Genomic DNA, 13,805 nt, shown 5'->3' with positions numbered 1-13,805 from the left:
TTCTTGATGTGTCAGAGCAGAAGAGTTCTAGGTCAAGAGAACAAAACTCTAACCTGAATCATAAAAGCAGGCCTGGCCTCTCAAACAATATCCAGACTTGAGCCAGTTTACAGACCCAGAAGCCCTTGAATGAAGAGGAGGCCAGGTCCCCTTGAAGAAGGACTGTGGCATGCTGCCAAAAATGTATACTGTTAATCATTGGCCCAGCCTTCTCCAAAGGAGATCACTGTATGTTGGGCACAAGGAAATAATCAGAACCTTCAGGAACCACCGGACACGGGCTCTGAACTGACACTGATTCCAGGGGCCCAAACATCCCTGGGGCCCACAGTCAGAGTATGGACGTCGGGTGATCAATGGAGTTTGGCCTCAGGTCCACTCATAGTGAGCCCAGTGGGCCCCTGAACCCATCCGGTGGTTATTTCCCTAGGTCCAAAATGCACAATTGGAATAGACATAATCACATAGCAGGCAGAATTCCTACGAAGTCTGGCTTCCTCCTTGGCTGGAGGAGAGCCAGGAGGACTTCTCATTTTTTAGTTGAATCAGTTCAGCTCAGTGTTCTTCTAGCCACCCAGCCATCGGGCTAGATACCTCTTTCTTAAGTAGGCTTCCCGCTTGGCCAACGGCTGTCCTGTAACTCCAGTCGCTCACCAATCAGCAGGCCTGGAGCGGGCTGTCCACGCATCCTCCCCAGCGCCTCATATCTGCATCCCCGTATCTCTGCATCCCGGGGGGCCTGTGGGAGTGAATCATGGGGGCGGGGTGGGCTCTGGTGGTGGAAGCCTGTGGAGGATCACGGGCAAGTTCCTGTGAGCTGATGTAAGAGGGCAGTGGGGCTGTCTGGGGAGGAAGGAGCAGCTCTGTGTCTGCCGAGGGTGCTTCGCTCTATATTAAGAGCTCAGTACATCTGTTCCTGGGAGAAGCTTGTGGTCATGGAAATCTGGGAGCTAGAAGATGTTCCAGTCCAGTGGGATCTGACCACTCCTTGTGCAGCTGACATCCCCTGGGTGTATTTGCTCACCCAATGGTAGGGGTGTCATAGCAAGCTGTAACCGCCCCCCACCCCTGCCACCGAGTGCGTTCTCCAGTCTGATGTGGGAGTGTCATGGGAAAGAAGCTGGAGGCTGTGTCCTCAAGTGCAGGGCCCTTCCAGGGAGTGGGGAGGGGCAGTGGCTCTTGGAATTATTAACAGTCCTCCTATGTAGTCCTGTGCTCTGTCTGTAGCTATGTTGAGCACACATCCTGAATTTTCCAAGACAGTCCTTCTTTCAAAAAAATAAAATTGGGTGACGGGGGCCTCTCCGCGTGGCTTGTGGGATCTTAGTTCCCTAACCAGGGATTGAACCTGGGCCACGGCAGTGAAAGCACCGAGTCCTAACTACTGGACCGCCAAGGAACTCCCAAGACAGTCCTTTTTTTTTTTTTCAAAGATTCTGTGTCATTGCACCCACAGGTACAGTAGAATTACTACCAGTAGCAATTTTTGATTAAGGAAAGATATCAGCAGCATCTGTAGGGTTTTTCCTTCCTCTTTGTTCATATCCCATTCACTCTGAAACAAAGCAGAAACTTCCAGGGCTGCTGGACCAGCAGGGACAGGACCCTGCTTCTGCCCATCTGGGGCCAACTTGCCCTGGACGGCCCCTCCTCTGAGCAGTCCGGCAGTGATGCTGTCCAGCTCTCCCTGGCATCTCACTGGATTCTGCCAATCAAGGATGAGCATATAGACCCCAAGACCTGGGACAGCATGAGAGGACAGGGTGTCCTCCCCACCCTCCTCCTTTTCGAATCCCGCCATCATTCAAGGCCCAGTTCAAACCTACTCTTCCTTGAAGTCGTCCACCATCTCTCTTCTCTCATCTTTCTTTTTTTCCTTTAACCGGTACAGTTTTTATTTATTTATTTGATAGACACTTAGGCAGCCCTTCCAAGTGCTGGGCACTGTGGTTAAGTGCTTTATAAGAATTAACTCATTTAACTATCCTAACAATCTGATGAAGTAGATCCCTCTGCTACATCTGATCTGGAGATGGGGAAACTGAGGCACAGTGACCTTTCTGTTAAGCAATTCATTACCTACTGGTTGGTTATCATTTTAGAAAAAACTTTGACTCACCTTGATCCGTATTCTGCCTTCCAAAAAACAAAACCATAAAAACACACAACGCAGGCTAAGAGCTTACCTAGGATATGCTATGGAGACAACCTCAGCCTCACTGACTCCTGGGTGAAGAATTTTTTTTTAAAGGCTATAGATGGTAATTTAATAATGATAAAGGGGTTAACTCATCAAGAGGACATAACAATCTGAAATGTTTATGCACCAAATAACAGCTCTTCAAAATACACGAAGTAGAAACCGACAGAACTGCAAGGAGAAATAGACAAACCCACAATCATAGCTGGTGATTTCAGTTCTACTCTCTCAATAATGTATAGAACAAGTAAGGATATAGAAGACCTAAACAACGCTATCACCCAATTTGACCTATTTGGCTTTCAGACAACACTCCACTCAACAACAGCACTATGCAAAATTTTTTCAAGTACACATTCAAACAAAACATGGCCTAGCTGGAGCATAAAATAAGCCTGGACCATAAATTATGTCTCAATAAATTTAAAATGATTCAAGTCATACAAAGCGTATTCTGTGAACATGATGGAATTATGTTAGAAATCAATAACAGAAAGATATCTAGAAAATTCCCAAGTACTGGAAACTGTATGCCCAGTTCTAAATAACCCTTCTGTCCTAAAGGTAATCAAAAGGTAAATTAAAAAGTATTTTGGCCTGAATTAAAATGAAAACACAGTATCTCAAAATATGTGGAATATAGCTAAAGTAGTACTTAGAGGGAAATGTATACTCCTGTACTGGAAAAGAAGAAAGGTATCAAATCAATGACATCAGCTTTCACTCTAAGAAACTAGAAAAAGAAGAGCAGATCAAACTGGGTGAAGATTTGATGTGGTCTGTGGCTGCGTTTCATCACCATTATAATTTCCATGACGAAACCAAGTCTACTTTGATTCAGCAGAGGGGGTAATTTAAGTCTCTTCTCATTGCTTCTCGTTGGAGTCACATCTTTAATTTTTTCTATCAGTGGGAGAGAGTTTTACACGCAAATTGTCCTGCTAATTGACAAAGGGAAATAAAGGCAGGGGACAACAAGACAGCATGCTGAAGATATCTGAAGAATTTGGGTGACCAACCCTTCTGATTGCCCAGGACTGAGGGGTTTCCTGGGACCAGGGGTCCCATCTCTTTTATTTATTTATTTATTTATTCATCTATTGACGTATAGTTGATTCACAATATTGTGTTAGTTTCAGGTGTACAACGAAGTGGTTCAGTTATATATATATTCTTTTATATATATTTATATATAACTTTTCTTTTCTTCATATATACATATAAAACTGAAGATTATTTTCCATTATAGGTTATGACAGCATACTGAATATAGTTCCCTGTGCTATACAGTAGGTCCTTGTTTTTTATCTACTTTATATATAGTCGTGTGTATCTGTTAATCCCAAATCGTAATTTATCCCTCCCCCCTTGCCCCTTTGGTAACCATAAGTTTGTTTTCTATGTCCGTTGAGTCTGTTTCTGTTTTGTATATGAGTTCATTTGTATTATTTGTTTAGATTCCACATATAAGTGATACCATATAATATTGGGTTGGCCAAAAATTTCGTTTGGGTTTTTCCATAACATCTTGTCTTTCTCTTTCTGACTTACTTCACTTAGTATGGTAATCTCTAGGTCCATCCATGTTGCTGCAAATGGCAATATGTCATTCTTTTTTTATGGCTAATATTCCATTGTATTTGTCTCTCTTAGATCCCTTTCTGCATTTTGTATTTGTAGACCTTAGTATTATCTCACTACACTCGGTTAGTCCCTTGTCTTCTAGAATGTGAGCTTCCTGTGGGCAGGAGGCCACCACTGCCCTTCCGGGTCCTGCTCCGCAGTGCCCAGCGCGGGCCCAGCATGACCAAGTGTTCAGTGAGTGCTGGCAGGTGCACCCTGCAGAGCTCTGTCTGGAGTAGGACTGAATCCCAAGAGCAGGGACCATGCCTCTCTGGTTCCACCACCAGATCCCCAGCAGCTGGCACAATGGCTGGTCCAATGCCCAGTTGTGGAAGAAGGGAGGGGTGGGCACCATGATGCCTTGGTCACCTGCCCTGTCTTACCTTCTGCAGAATGTTTGCCGCCCGCAAGAAGCAGCGCTATTGGCCGTTCTCCATGGACTGCACAGGCACGGAGGCCCACATCTCCAGCTGCAGGCTGGGTCCTCAGGTGTCGCTGGACCCCGTCAAGAATGTCACCTGTGAGAACGGGCTGCCGGCCGTGGTGAGTTGTGTGCCTGGCCAGGTCTTCAGCCCTGATGGACCCTCAAGATTCCGGAAAGCCTACAAGCCAGAGGTGAGGATGGGGCAGGTGATTTGGCCACTTGGCACCTGAGGGGGAGGTCTGGTGGTTAAGGGAGCAGAGAGGGACCCCCAAGAGACAGCAAGGAAACGAAGACCACTTTTCTAGAGGGCAGGAAGGCAGAGGACACCCGTCAGGGCCAGCCTCTCCGATAGATGCCACCTCTAGGGTGTGACAAGAAGCTGAGCCCCTGCCCCTAATCATTAACACCCCTATCTGTCCTTCCACTACTGCTCTGTTCTGAGGCCAGCGTCCCCTTTGTGGGGGACAGATACACTGGAGAGGAACATGACTCATTACTGACGTCACAGGCTCCGTGTGGACCGCATGAAGGGTGGGGGTGGCCACCTGGGGCTCCTGCACAATTCCCAGAGGAATCAAGCATCCTGGAGCCTTTGGAAAAACGATCCAACCGTCAAAAGCACTTGAAATCAGCAACTTTCCAACGAGCTTTGGCTTATTCTGCAACAGGAAGGGTCACCATTTTTAAAAGCTGTCACCGTGATAGTAAATGGAAACGTGCCATCCCCACGTCTGTGTTATCTGTACCCGTTATCACGTTATACGTTTGTGAACCAGCCAGTGTGTGTGCGTGTGGGTGTATTCAAGAGATGTCAGTGTACGTCTGTTCACATCAATTACATCCCCGCTTCAACTGGCTGATTCCTTAGGACAAGCGAACTAGCCCAACCATTGGCAGGCTTGACACATCCTCTGAAGACGAGAAAGTGCACTATTCTGTCTTCCCCTGACAATCATTAGGCAGCTTTTCTATTTCCTACGTTCCTCTTTTCATATATCCACAAAGTGTCTCTGTGATTTGCATACTCTGAAAACTGCTAATACGGGCCGGTGGGTGGGAAGAGCACCTGGAAAGAGCAGAGGGATGGTTAGGAAAGAGAGCTAATCATTTAGTAGGGATTGATTCCCTGTATCAGACGAAACCGAATTACTTGGCAATCGGTCCCCTGGGCCAGGACAGGTTCCAAGTCAGCTCCGACCACATTAGGGGTAAGACGAGAGAGTAAACTCTGAAGGGGGCAGATGGTGTGTCAGGTGGGTCCAGGTAGGGGGGATGGAGTGGAAGGCAGGAGTAGCAACCCCTCCCCAAGCCGAGGCAGCCTCATTCCGTGTCTACTGTCCCTTCTCAATGTCTCTCCCGCTATCTACCCCCCTGCCCTCTCCAATCTCTCCTGTCCATCAACATCTAATGACCTGCTCTTGGACAGGGGCTGATAACACTCTTCCAGTGGGATCCAGAAACCCGGGCAGGAGCCAATAAGCCACACTGGGTGCCCCCTCCCAGGCTGGGGTGGCATATTTGGACAAAAGAAGAACCCTTAAACAAAAGGAGCGGAGTGAACACAGCGAGCCCAGGCATCAACCGGAGGGTGTGGGAACTCTTTGGGGTGTCTTCCTGGCACTTCCGTCCGGAAGCCAGCCCCGTCCCCCCTCCGTCCCCACCAGGGCCTCCAAACTGCAGAGACCTGACCACACATCACACGTGTGCAGCCAGGCCACAGAGGCATGCCTGCAGCCCCTCACTTCCCTCCCACTGCCACGTGCTTTGACAGCCACATCCTTTCTACAGCCTCAGCCTGAGCCCCTGAGCTTTCCTCATGTGTCATCCAGAATACCAAGTCCTACTGTTTTGGAATTCCTCTTACTGTGTGGTTGAAAGCAAAGGAATCAAACTCATACCAAACCAGTTCCAAAAAAAAGAGCAAGAAAGGCTTACATCACATTTTCCCTTGGTTTCTTTCTTTCCTCCAGGGCCAGCTGACTCATCCTGGCCTCTGCCAGATAGGGTAAGGTTATCTGGGACTCTGCCTTACGCCTGAGTCACGGATGGCCCGCTCCATGGGAGGGGGACCCTGACATCCAGCTAGAGAGCTTAGGAAAGGAAATGGGGGAAGGGAGAGGTCACAGTTCTGCAACAGTCAGGGGCTGGGGCCAGCAGTTGTATTTGTCTTGTTTTCTAAAGCTAGACTAAAGTTTTTCGAAGCCAGTGTGGGTTTTGCACCCCTCCCTGTCCCTCTTTTCTTCTCCCTCTAGTGCCAGGGTCTGTCCCTGAGGTCTGTAAATCTGGGTGGGGACCTTGGCTGGAGGTTGGAGACACAGGCTCTTGTTTGATGCCTTGGCCCTCGAGATGACTGCTGTATGTTAATGCTTGAAAACACCACCTCCAGCCAGGGCTGCCTCGTCCAGACCATCAGTGGGTGCGATGAAGGGAGTCCGGGGCTGTGGACTGCACAGGCCAGAGTAGAACAATGACTCTGGTCTGATCCAACACACATAGAAGGGCTGCACAGTCACCCCTTACTCCTTCTGTATTGAATCAAATGGCATCAGCAATAACTCAGAGCCTCACAGCCTTCTGAGTTCCCCACCCCAGCACACACACACACACACACGCACACGCACACGCACACACACACACACACACACATGCACAGAAACGGATGCAAAGCAGGATATGTGGGCAGATGGAGTCAAATGACCCGTCTCCCATCTTGTAAGGTGTAATCCAACGGGATTAAGATGCTGCTGGAGAGTAGGTCTTACTCCTGTGCAATTAAATAAGCCCCATAAGGTGCTAAGGCTTCCAGGCTGTCAGTGAGCAAGTAGGCATAACTAAACTATAACCACCTACTCTCTGCATATCTGGTGGGGCTGCATCTTCTGAAGAGTTGGGCTGATCTAGACGTGGAGTAGAATCGGAGTGGCGGAGCCGGAGTGATGACTGGTCACGAGCCCAGCTGCAGGACCGATGTGGGACGTCACCAGTGGGAGGCTCCCCACCCCCTTGCCACGGCCCATCCCCAAGTCTTGGCCGCCTCAGTGGGGCCCCGCCCGCTCACTCTCCGTCTTCTCTCTCCTGCCTCTCATCCGCCTGCAGAGCAGGATCCTTGTGGTTGGTCCGTTTAGCGCCCTGGAATCTCCCCCGGGGCTAGACCACAGCACGCTGTTACAAGCAGGATAGAATTATGATCCATTTGGAGTCTGCAGACTTTGGGGGTAGGAGGTTCTTTCTGTAGCTCTGAAGCTTGAGCTTCTGGAGTGAGGGGGTGGAGGGAAGTGTTGGTGTTAAGGTCGTCGAGCAAGTATGGGGTGGGGTGATCAGCTGATGAGGGTCCCTGATGGGCTTCCCAGTGGCCCAGGACGAAAGGTCCACGAGAAGGCTGCAAAGGGAGCGCACCGCCGAGCCGACCACGCAGAGTGAGCATGCGCGCCTCCACCCCTCCGCGGGCACACACGCAGATCGAGCACTGTCAGCTCCTAGCCTGGGTCCCGGGAGTGGGGAGGGGTTGGGAAAGGAGGGGAGTGAGCTGCGCTCAGCAGGACCATGTGTCTCTTCAGCAACCCCTGGTGCGGTTGAGAGGAGGTGCCAATGTCGGGGAGGGCCGCGTGGAGGTGCTCAAGAACGGAGAATGGGGTACCGTCTGCGACGACAAGTGGGACCTGGTGTCCGCCAGCGTGGTCTGCAGAGAGCTGGGCTTCGGGAGCGCCAAAGAGGCCATCACAGGCTCCCGGCTGGGGCAAGGTAAGGCGTGGGGAGGACGTTCTGTGGGCTCTCTTCACGGAAAGTGTCACATGGGGAGCCCAGTGGGGGCTGGCTGGCCTCATTCTTTCCAGGCTCTTCCTGCTTTGCCTCCTCCCGCCAGCAGCTGCTGCTCTGTTAGACAATCCCAGGCCTCTCCCCAGGCAGTTGGAGCTGGAAGGGCCTTAGGGAATATTGAGTGCCCATTTTATGGATTTGGAAGCTGAGACCCAGAGAAGGAAGTAAACGACCAAGATGAGACAGCATATTAGCACCCAGTGAATATTCTAATGGAGGTCTACCCAACTCCTAACCCAATACTCCCCACAGCCCCGCTGAAAAAGCTGGAATTTCCAGGTCCTTCCCCCAGGAGAAGACCTCAGAATTCATGAGGCTATGGACCACCCCGGGCACAAAAGAATCCTGCATGTCATCTTACTTTTCCACCCTGAGTTAGCACCACAAACATTCTCTCCCTGCCGCCAGAGACTGGGAACAGGATGCCCTGCTCCCAATGTCATGAGATGCTAACAAAAGAAGGGGCCTGGTTTTTATTAAGTGTCTCAAACAAATCTTTCCTTTGAGCAAAGAACAAGAGTATAGGAGGCTTTCAAGCAGGTCACCCTGTTGAGAGGAATGTTGTCAACATGACATGGCAACACAACAGATAACTTCCCCTCCCGACCCCCATGAAGACCACTGCCCTGTGCCAGCCCTGGTCCTGCAGAGGGTGGAGTCTTTGCCCCAAACAGACTCTGCAGCCCAGCGAGCGTCCAGCGCCCCACCTCACCCCACCCAGGGGGACTTTGTGTGTTGAGCAAAGGAAACCAGTCATCTGCAGGAGTCTTTTCAGTGTTGACCCCCAGGGAGGCTGCTGCAGACCAGGGGCTGCCGTGGTTGGCAGGGGGTGGGGAGGGAGGAGAGTGGGCTGCAGACGAGGGTGGGCTGTCCTATCCCGTGAGGAGAGGATGTCTCCACACTGTCAGGAATAACACCATCACCCCACAGAAAGGAGTATGGTGAGGTCATTGGCCACAACCTGGAGGAAATAACAGCCCAGTGGACCCTAGAGACAGTCTTGGAATCATAGATGGCGCTGCTACAGAAGAACTCAGAGGTCATCTCGTACAACAGATGAGGAATCTGAGGCTCTGGAGAGCGAGCCTGAGGTCACACCTGTAGTTAGTGGCAGAGAAAGATTGAAACTCGAGTCCTCTAACTCTCAGATGTGCGCTTCTCCCTTCTACCCACCTGTCTCAGCCTGCTCACATTCAGAGCATCTCTACCTCCAATCCCTGCAAGCTTCCTGGGGTCTACTGAAGTTTGAGGGTCTAGGGTGGACTAGAACGTTGCTTCGTGCCAGCCGTCAGTGACCCGGTGACAATCTTTCTCCTCCCCTGTCGTGGTGAGCTCTTTGCGGTTCCCTTGAATCTCGAATATTCCCACAGTCCATTGTACTAATTAGGTAATGTGTTGGTTTGTGGTCTCCCCAGGCCTGCAGGACAAAGACCACTCATTCTGAGGAGGAAACAAGCCCCAGATGACATAAACATTCCATTTATCATGGGTGTGTGCTATTTGACCTAATTATTTCACTGCCCAGAGCAGCCAGAATTTTCCCAGGGCCCACGGGACTCTGGGAGAAAGAGACATTTGGCATTTTCAGTGCTGTCCTTGAAAGAACCATTGGATGATTTATCATCTCCTGCCACATTGGGCAGGTCAACTCTGGTAGGCAGAAAGGGAAAAGTCCACATTTGATGTCAAGCCACAGAACAGTCAGGGTCCATCCTCAGCCCTGCCTCTAGCTGGTGGACCAAGTTACCACACCCACAGCGAGGGTAGTGAAAGGGCAAGTGCTGAGGGGCGGGCAGTCTGAGTCCTGGTCCTGGCCCTGCCACCTACATGCTCGGTGAGCTTGAGCAACCTTCTGGGTCTCAGATCCTTCCCTGGATTCACGGTGTCTGAGGTTCTGTCTGTCCAGCCTCCTGGGATTCTGAGACCTGTTCTTATCACCAGCATGGATGTTAGGTCAGAGTCAGGCACTGTGCTTTGTGTTCTGAGATCCCCTGTACACATCTGAACTCCAGCTGTCTGTTCACACAACTGGCTCCCACCATGCCTGGCTCATAATCTTCTGGGGACATTCATTTTATCAGGAATGAATGAATGAGGGAATTCCCTAGCAGTCCAGTGGTTAGGACTCCGCGCTTCCACTGCAGGGGCCACGGGTTGGATCCCTGGTCGGGGAACTAAAGGATCCCACAAGCCTCGCGGTGTGGCCAAAAAAAAAAAGGAAGGAATGAATGAATTAGTTCCAGTTGCATAAGTAGGGTGAGCTGAACAAACACTTGGTAAAGAAATTCCAACACTCCAGACCCACGCTGTCCAACAGACATATAATGTGAGCCACATATGTGATGTTAACATTTTCTAGTAGCCATGTAAAGAACAAATAAAAAGAAACAGATGGGGCTTCCCTGGTGGCGCAGTGGTTGGGAGTCCGCCTGCCGATGCAGGGGACGCGGGTTCATGCCCCGGTCCGGGAAGATCCCACATGCCGCGGAGCGGCTGGGCCCGTGAGCCATGGCCGCTGAGCCTGCAGTCTGGAGCCTGTGCTCCGCAATGGGAGAGGCCACAGCGGTGAGGGGCCCGCGTACTGCAAAAAAAAAAAAAAGAAACAGATGAAATTCATTTTAATAATCTATTTTCCTTAATATTATATATAATATTTCCAAAACATTATGATTTCAACATGTAATCAATATAAATGCTCTTGATGAGATAGTTCACAGGTAGGGTACTGACTCTCTGAAATGTAGGATGCGTTTTGCACTTACGGCCCATCTTGGTCTGGACTGACCACATTCCAAGGGCTCGGCAAGGTGGCAGCTGCTGCGCTGGATGGGGCAGCTCCAGAGCAGTGCCTTTCAAACCCTTTTGCTTGAAACCGCCCATCAGAAATACTGCCAGCACATGCAAGTAAAGCCGAAACAAGTCTCTGGAAACAATGCTTACCTTTATAACATGCAAAAGGCTGTGCGTTGTCCTAGTCTATTCTACTGTGATCTTCAAGATCTGACGGCAACCTGCAGAGTTGTGGGTCCCAAGTCCATAACATCGTTCTAGCAGGTTGGACATGGAGTCATCATCATCACCACCATCATCATCACCATCACCACCATCACTACCATCACCATCATCACCATCACCACCATCACCATCATCATCATCATCACCATCACCATCATCATCATCATCACCATCACCACCATCACCATCATCATCATCACCATCACCACCATCATCACCACCACCACCAACACCGTCATCATTACCGCCAGTACCATCATCACTGTCATCATTGCCATTATCACCATCATCACTCTCCTCACAATCATCAAACAAGCCACTGTTCTAACTGGATACTCAAATCCAAGGTTGCTCTGTGTTTCTGAGCCCATCTTAATTCATGAGCTGAGGCTCTGCTTGCTTCAGAGTCTCTGTTGGGGATCTGTATTTTGCATAGCCTTTCCGCTCAGAGTCCTTGGTATTTCCAGCCACAGTGACCGATGTGTTTTTATAAATTTTATAAAATTCCAAGGAATTGGAAGCTTCATCATTTATGAATTTCCAAGGAAATGGAAACTTGGCTCTTACCTGTCACAGTGGGTTGCTCCTGGAATTTAATTTTGGGGCTCAGTGAGCCTAGATACCAGGTGTCTCCAGAAACCAAGAGCCGGGGGTCCCTCCTTTGGACTCCAAAGCACCCGAAGTCACCTCCATCTTTATCATTTACCACATGATATTACAAGTCTTTGTGTAAGTGTCTGCCTCCCCCAGGCACTAACCGTGAGCTTGTCACGGCAGGGCCTGCCTTAATTCCTCTGTGGGTCCCCAGCACCTGGCACAGAGGCTGACGTCAGCAGGGACTTAGTGAAGCCAAGGACATCCATTCAGATGCTGCTTGCAACACTTCCTGTTTGCCAGGCTCTTGTTGGGAATTCACAAGGCACACAGACATAGTGCCTGCCCTCGTGGGGCCTCCAACCCAGTGGGGAAGCAGACAGACATTGAACAGGGAGGCGCTTGAGTGCAGTGCGAAGCAGAGTGCTCAGTGGAGGCTACCCGAGGGGACCCAGCTTAGATGCGGCTCAGAAAGGTTGTGCCGTCAAAGTGGCATCAAAGCTGAGCCCTGAAGGATGAGCAGGAGTTTGCTGCTGAGGAGGAAGAAGGTCCAGGCGGAGGGAAATGCTTGGCTCAATGGAACAGCCAAAGGGAGGCTGGTGTGGCCGAGCTAGGGAGGAGCAGGCAAAGCTGGAATGCTAAGTGGAGGCCTATCTCTGGTCGGACCATTTGGGGACTGTGGATTTTACCCTGAAGTGCAGTGAGAAGCCATCACAGGGGTTTAAGACAGGGGGTGACATGATTCAAGATCTCTTGGGCTGTGCGTGGCAAATATTTTGGACTAAGAAAGCCGGAGGGAGACTACAGGCTATTTCATTCATCCTACTGGGAGATGACAGGGTTGGACTAGTGTCGTGGTGGCAGAAATGGAAAGCACTGAGATTTGCGGGGAGCGAACAGAACATGGTGAAGGATTGCTTGTCTGTGATAAAGGAGGAGGAGACGGTGCCTCTGGGTTCTGCTGAGAACGGCCAGGTGCATGGAGGTACCACTTCCTGAGATGGGGAGGTGCTGGCGGAAAAACAGGCTGGAGAAGGCCCTCCTGCTGGAATGAGAAAGGACAAAAGCAGATGAGTCTTTCAAGAAGTTCTCCCTGAAGGGAAGGAACGTGACAGGCCAGAGGGAGGTGTAGGATCAGGGGAGGGTCGTTGTAAAGATGGGAGATTTTAGCACGTTTGGGTGCTGAGGGACCGACCCGAACCAGAGGAGGGTGGCAAGGACCAGGAGAGAGAGGAGAATGCAGGGCAAGACAGGGTCCAAGGTGGGCTTCCAGGCAGTCAGGAGCTCCCGGAAAGAACTGGACTTGGATCCATCTTGATGGGCTAGACAGAGGAGAGGTGGATCTGTGAGCTGAGCTGAGCTGAATGCCGGACAGACAGAATTTCCTCTCCCCAGCAGTGGGAGGCTCCCCCTGTGACCCCGGTGCCTGTAAGGGAAGCTTCCCGCGTGCACACTAGAGGTCCTTGCTGAATGTCTTCCGTCTGCCCTTACGGCTCCACTCTCTGCCTTGCCCACATGGTCCAGGGTCCTGGGAGGCAGGCTTGGGTGTGGCCAGCTGAGAGCCCTGGGGGAGACTGGAGGTGGGGAGAGTGGAGGGGTCAGGTCTTTACTCTCCTTGTGGGCCACTGTGTCCCTCCACGGAGGGTAACGGCTCTTCAAAGGTGGCCTCCCCACATGGCTTTTTTGCTCTCCTGGGACAGATATTGGCACCTCCTTTTACTCCTGCAGGCCTGGGGGTGGCCTCTGTACCCCAGGATTATTAGCCCACAAGTACTGGACTGTCCACTGTGATTTCCCCACGCTCTGTCCATAACTTTATTTTTAAAATCTCTTTCTCTAACTCAGATCATCCAATTTGAGAATGCCATCTCTTTCCTGCGGGGAGCCTGACTACACAGTGACAGTCACCCCTTTCGGATTCATCAGTGCATGGAATGTTGTCCTCTAGTCCAACCCCTTTATTTCAGTGAGAAAACGATATTCAGAGAGGCTGAGTGAGTTGGTCAGGGTCACACAAGCTAGTAGCAACTTTTGTTTCTTCTCATGGAAGAAATGATTCCCAAGACAAGAAAAAATTCTCTCCAGGTAGAAGAGGCCTGGGTCATCGAGCTGATTATAGGAGGTGGTTGGGAG

General features: G+C 50.5%; 1 protein-coding gene across 1 annotated transcript in view; it reads left to right on the top strand.

Moving 5' to 3' along the window:
• LOXL2 (lysyl oxidase like 2) overlaps positions 1-13,805 on the top strand; it is a 102,057-nt gene that overhangs the window by 54,074 nt on the left and 34,178 nt on the right. Inside the window, exons 5-6 of the mRNA XM_060013567.1 lie at positions 4,216-4,438; positions 7,805-7,988. Coding sequence (XP_059869550.1) covers positions 4,216-4,438; positions 7,805-7,988 — 407 coding nt within the window. The remainder of the gene's footprint in view (positions 1-4,215; positions 4,439-7,804; positions 7,989-13,805) is intronic.

Source organism: Delphinus delphis, chromosome 6 (assembly GCF_949987515.2).
Source record: "Delphinus delphis chromosome 6, mDelDel1.2, whole genome shotgun sequence".
NCBI classification, from domain to species: domain Eukaryota; kingdom Metazoa; phylum Chordata; class Mammalia; order Artiodactyla; family Delphinidae; genus Delphinus; species Delphinus delphis.
The sequence above is the reverse complement of the archived record's forward strand: the minus strand, read 5'-3'. Positions and strand labels throughout refer to the sequence as shown.